Source organism: Trypanosoma equiperdum, assembly GCF_001457755.1.
Source record: "Trypanosoma equiperdum strain OVI genome assembly, contig: ctg_631, whole genome shotgun sequence".
Taxonomy (NCBI): domain Eukaryota; phylum Euglenozoa; class Kinetoplastea; order Trypanosomatida; family Trypanosomatidae; genus Trypanosoma; species Trypanosoma equiperdum.
Genome location: NW_027124567.1, coordinates 101,141 through 106,786, shown reverse-complemented (window position 1 = coordinate 106,786; position 5,646 = coordinate 101,141). Strand labels below are relative to the sequence as shown.

The following is a 5,646-nucleotide window of genomic DNA, read 5'->3' as shown; positions in this document are numbered from 1 at the left end:
GTGTGTGTGTGTGTGTCTGCGCGCTAATTTTGCAGTGTGATTATGGCTTCGTTATCACCCCTGGAGTCAAGAAGAAACATGCAATTGTCCCCTTATGCTTCCCCGCGGCGCAACCCAATGGCAACACTCCACACGCGTGAAGCCCCTTTGGAGGGCCGTGAGGCAGAGGCTGCGTTGATATCTGCCACGCTCGCAAATGCTCAGCTGCGCGCATCACAGGCCGCCGTAGAGCAGCGCTCGGAAGAGGTGGATGATCTCCGAGAGGCCCGAGATGCCCTGGAGAGGGAAATGGCGGAAAAGGACGAGGAGAGCCAGGCAGCAGCAACATACTTTGAAAAGCAAATGACTTTGGTGAAGGAGGTGAACCGCAAACTCAAGGAAGAATTGGTTAACGAGCGTGCGACGGCTGAACTGCGTATGGAAGAGGTTGTGGGCAAAATGCAGGAGGAACTTCAAGAGCGTGATAGCCTTATAGCAACTTTGAAACAGCGCCTTGAGGATGTTGAGAGTGACCTCAGAAGCGTTATCGAGTTCAGGGACGCGCGCGATGCGCACGAAAAGGAAATTAAAGAACTTCGTGTAGTTTACGCAGAAGAGTGTGAAAACCATCAGCGCAATGAGCGAGAGATGCGGCTTCAGTGCATGGAAGAGCGTGTGAGGCTTCGGGAAAAGGAGGAAAAGTATGAGCGAGAGCGGGAAGAAGAGGTTGCACGTTTAGCGCGTAGTTACCTTAGCAAAAAGACGCGTGCTATAGAAGAACAGAACAAAAGCCTCGAGACACACATCTCCTTTCTTTCCAGTGACGCAGATGCTGCGCGAAATGAAGCAGAGACTTTGCAAAAGACTAACGACGCGCTAAGGCGAGATGCCGAACTAGCATCTTCGGTGGAGACAATGCACGCAGTTCATCACGCGAAGCAGAGGAACGAGATTGCCCTCCTCAGAGATCAAGTGAGAACCACCGAAGACAACTTAAATAGTTCATTGGAAGAGTATGAGAAGCGATTGCAGAAACAGGAGAAGATCCATGCGGCTGAGATGATGAAACTCTCAAGTGAGCGTGACAAGTGGCGGTCAACCGCAGAGAATCTGCGTGCTGACTTGCTAAAGATGCGTTCAATTTCAGAAAAGTTAATCGAACAACGTTCCGACATGGAAACGTTCTTTCACCAGGCCCTGGAACAGGTTCGCCAGGAGGTGTCAGAGGAACGACGGAACGCTCCGCACAAAATTTGTTTCCGCAAGCCTCCCAAAGGGATCCCGTCTGATTTGCTGCAGCTTACGCGGGGCAGGGAGCCGCTCATGATCGGTGACCGCAGCCATGTGATGCCGACATCGCATTCCACACTTACGAAAAAGGTGGTCGATGCCAACGTGTCGTGCACAAACAGCAGCGTAGTTTCTCGTAGTGCCGACACGGGGGGCGGGTCACTTCCATTAATCACAATGTCGGGATCTCCGTTCTTTTCTCCAGCAAATGTGCTTGTGCCACCAATAGAATGGCGCAGCACCAGTCGTGAAATGCAGGCGACGAACGGCGGTAGACTCGTTGAGGAGCGTCCATTGGGAATCAGCGACCTCCTGAGTGTTCCAACTGCGCCGAAGATAAAGGACCTCCATACAGTTGATATATCGCAACTAAGTTGGTCCGATAAGGAGCGCGTATTGCAATTGTTGTTCAAGCACATGAAGAGGGGGGCTACTGCAAAAAAAACGGAAAAGCGGGTCCCCACGCATGACACGAATTTTTTGTCGATCACTCCATCTGCGACCCCTGAAGTAAACACATTTCTCACGGATTAAACAATTTAATCAACTCGTCTTTACCTCCTTTTGCATTTGGGCGCAATTTGTCTGTATCCTAGGGCGTTCTCCCCCTCTATGTTTGTTTTTGTTTTTCTGGTACGGAAACCCACGCTGTCCATGCCGATTTCCCCCCTTCCTTTTCCCCTCTGCACTGTTTGATTGGTTGTTCCCGTGTCCCTTACGGGAAGGCCTTCAATGAGAGGGAGTGTGACATGTTCCATTACTTCAAATTCTTTAATAATATACCCTTTTTTCCATTGTTTGTGTTGTGAGGTGCCTGAACATGCCTCCTTCACTCGAGGTGAGCGGAGCTATCAATGTTTCCTTCTTCCCCTTCATATACTTATTGGTACTCCACCGCATTGTACCTTTCCTGGACCCTCTTTTCGCGGCAACGCGAATGTGTGTATCCGTACGTGGTGTTTTGCTGTGAGATTCGAGTGTGTAATGTTTTCGGACGGTATCATGGGGGGGGGGGACCATGTACCAAATTCACTGTTTGCAAGAAAGTGGTGTCTGTCTACCTTCATTATTTTTGTTATGCGCCTGTACCCACCTGTTTTTTAAAAACCTTTCTTCTGCTTCTCACATTACTGGATAATTTATTAATGCCCTCTGATGTTTTAGGTTGCACCTAATTGGGTTTTTGCTTCGTCGTCTTGCTATGCTACCTCTTTCTCACCCTGTTTGTTTTCAATTTCCTGTTATTAGAGCGTAATAGGGCACTGGATGATCCCCGTGGCAGGCCGCCGCAAAGGCCTGAGTCAGGCACCTAATTTGGGGTCTGCGGGGAACAATGAGACAAACTCATCGCTTGGTGGAGGCTTCACCACCTCAACCGGAGCAGCACCTTCACCTGCTACCGCCGGGGACGCCCTTTCGTTTCTTGACTTCGATAACGACACCGGACCCACACAAGCTTCCGCACCCGTCGCATCACGAAGGGGAGCCCCCACAGCTGCACCCCCTCAGCGGGACACACTTTCGTTTCTCGATTTCGATGACGATGAAGGACCTTCCAAGCCTTCAGCACCTGCTGCGTCAAGGAGGACGGCACCCCCAGTCGCCCCCGCCCCTGCGCAGAGCGCCCCGTCATTTCTTGATTTTGACGATGATGACGGACCCACAAAACCACCCCCGCGATCGCAACCTCCGGCATCTGCCGCCTCCAGAGGGGCACCCGCTCAGGCAGTGCCCTCCTTTCTCGATTTCGATGACGATGCTCCTGCAAATGTTCCTTCAACACCTCAACCCTCTGCTGCGGTGTCTTTAGAAATCACTAATCGGTGGCACGAACTGCAGAAGGAGCTCCAACGCGTGCAAGTTGAGACCCTCAGTTGCGAGGAGGTGATTCGGAAGTTCGAAAGCGGCGAACACGAATTGTGCCTGGAAGTGGGGACTCTAGACGAACAAGTGCAGCAGAAGCAGGCGGCGGGGGAGAAGGCAGCTGCAGCGCGAGAAGAGTTGGAGAGGGCGCTGGAACTAAGACGCCAACAGCTCACAGAAGAGAACGAGGCAAAGCACAAACAACTATTAGTGGAGGGTGTCAATACCATGCGAGAGCGGTACGAGGACGAACTGAGTACTCTAACTGCATCTGTAGAAGATCAGAAAGTGAACCTGTTGGCTGTTGAAGAGAAGCACAGCACTATGGATGGGTCAATCAGCAGTGTTGAATTATATGAACGAGCGGTTTGTCAACTGCAAGAGAGGTTGAAGGTAACGCTGCGCGACATAAGCGCTGCGGTTTGCTTGCGAATCAAACCGTCGCTCACTAATTGCATCAGAGACACCGTAGCACAGTTTGCCCAGGAGAGGTCGGATATGCAGTGCAATGATCGGCGTAGAAGACGCGAGCAGTTGGACACTTTCCAGAAGAATGTGGATAAAGGATTCTCATCATTTTGTGAAGAACGGCGAACTAAACATCAGTCGCGAGTGGACTCCATCTTTGGTGGAGAAAGATTTCGTTTCCAAGCAGAGGTTGAGCGACGGTTTACCACGTCTAGGATGGAGTTTATGGAACGACAGAAGGAGCTTACAGCCGAGGCAAAGAAAGGAGCGCTGATTACTTTTGAGGAGATGACGCGTCGAGCAGCCGCAGATATGGAGGTGTTTCAGAGAAAGATGAAGGAAGAACTGAGGTTGATGGAGGAGCGATATGCTGCTGAGTTGGCTCATCTTGCGCGGCTTCAGGCTTCGGAGAAGGCGGCGGCACTTCGACCCCGCTGTGAAAATGATGAGCTGGGCTCCAGCGTTACTGCCGCCACGCCTTCAGTTTGTAAGGCAGTTGAAAAGGATGTGAGGTACTTGCGGGAGCGCGTGGAACAGATTAAGCAGTCTGTCTCACTCGATATCCAGGATCTTTCTATTGCTTCACAGCACCCTAGATGTGAATCTCTCTCTGCGTTGGGGAAGGAGCGCATGCTGGCGGAACTGGAGGAAAAAGTGCGTCTGCTTAGTCGCCAGTTCGGTGCTCAGTGGCAGCGTTTTAAATCTGCAGTGGGACCGCTGCATCAATCCGTGCAGCTGATGGTACGTGGGTTGCAGGACGGGCGAGTGAGAGCCGCTGGTCAACAACAGGAAACTGAATGTATTTATCGTGAGTGGACCCAAAGTGTTAGGAAGGAATTGTCAATGTGTTTGACAAGTGGTGGGGCGTCGTCAGAGTCTGCGGAATTACAAAGCGGGCTTGTGTCTATGACTCGGGTAGTGGAGATGGCACGGGCGCAGGTTCAGGCTGTACTGGAGGCTCAGAGGCATCGCTCCGAGGTGCTAAGGGGCTTTAATTCCGAGGTACAGGAGAGCCTATCTGCACTTGTTAAGCAGCGCGTAGCCTCAAACGGCACCCTCCATTCTGTATTTGATGAGTATGAGCGTCTGTCCCATGCGGCGGCGGAGGTGGAGGCGAAGCGTAGGGCCCTTGAGGTGGCAGCAGAAAATTACGATCACGCGAAACAAGTATTGGAAAAGGAACGTGAAACATTCGATGGTAGGTTGAAGGTGGCGCAAGAGCTTGGCGTCAAACTCCGGATCGATTCAGAGAAACTGGAGAGGAAGGCAGCGCGGTATGCGCGCGCTCGGCTTTCTGGTGGCTCACAGTTTGTACGGGCTGTTACAGTGGAAAAACCACTTCGTGATCGTCTGCAGTGCGGAAAACGTATGGAGTGGAGGAGTCAATCTCACGGACATTTGCCCAGAAAGCGGGCGGCGGATTGTGTGTCTTGCCACCTATCGCCTAGTTCCGCGGAGTACAGGCGCTCTGCAACTGCGTCGAACGGTGGAGATGTGCTCGACTTTGTTACTCTTCTGAGTTTTGATGATGCCGTGGGGCAAGGTGACTCTGGAGACTTGCAACACAAGCGGCAACCGTGCCAGTATAGAGGCACTACGTCGTTTGATCCGTCAAGTTGTGGCAGTGACGGAACGTACTTTACAACACCTTCAACTCTCAACTAATTCCGCTACGGCAGAATGGGATCCAAGCAGGGGTCGAGCATATGAACATTCTAGAATCTATAAATATGTGCACATAGATACCGAATTAGATACAATAAACGCACAGTGATGGAAGTCTACTCTCCTTTTTGGCTTTGGCACAAGTTTCACATCAGTTTGGAATATCACGCTGACACAGACATACACACAGAAACACGTGGGGTGCTTTCCCTCCTACCGAATTTATTATTATTATGACTGTCACTGCACCATGGCTTCTGCCCACACTGCCGGGATCTTCACTGGCAAGGAGGTTTCATTTGCTTTTTTAATGTTCAACAGCGAGGGTAATAAGCGTTTGATGTTACTGACATCTTTTTCCCTGTTATTTCGCTCTGTAGC

The 5,646-nt window shown here is 51.3% G+C and overlaps 2 protein-coding genes across 2 annotated transcripts; both read left to right on the top strand.

Annotated features, from left to right (window-relative positions):
- Positions 1 to 42: 42 nt before the first annotated feature.
- On the top strand, positions 43 to 1,803 carry TEOVI_000289400 (uncharacterized protein; the record flags this gene model as incomplete). The annotated part of the gene is made up of 1 exon (XM_067225892.1): positions 43 to 1,803. The coding sequence occupies one exon, from the start codon at positions 43 to 45 to the stop codon at positions 1,801 to 1,803; it is 1,761 nt and encodes a 586-aa protein (XP_067081993.1).
- Positions 1,804 to 2,535: 732 nt separating this feature from the next.
- Positions 2,536 to 5,265, top strand: TEOVI_000289300 (uncharacterized protein; the record flags this gene model as incomplete). The annotated part of the gene is made up of 1 exon (XM_067225891.1): positions 2,536 to 5,265. The coding sequence occupies one exon, from the start codon at positions 2,536 to 2,538 to the stop codon at positions 5,263 to 5,265; it is 2,730 nt and encodes a 909-aa protein (XP_067081992.1).
- Between the last annotated feature and the right edge of the window lie 381 nt (positions 5,266 to 5,646).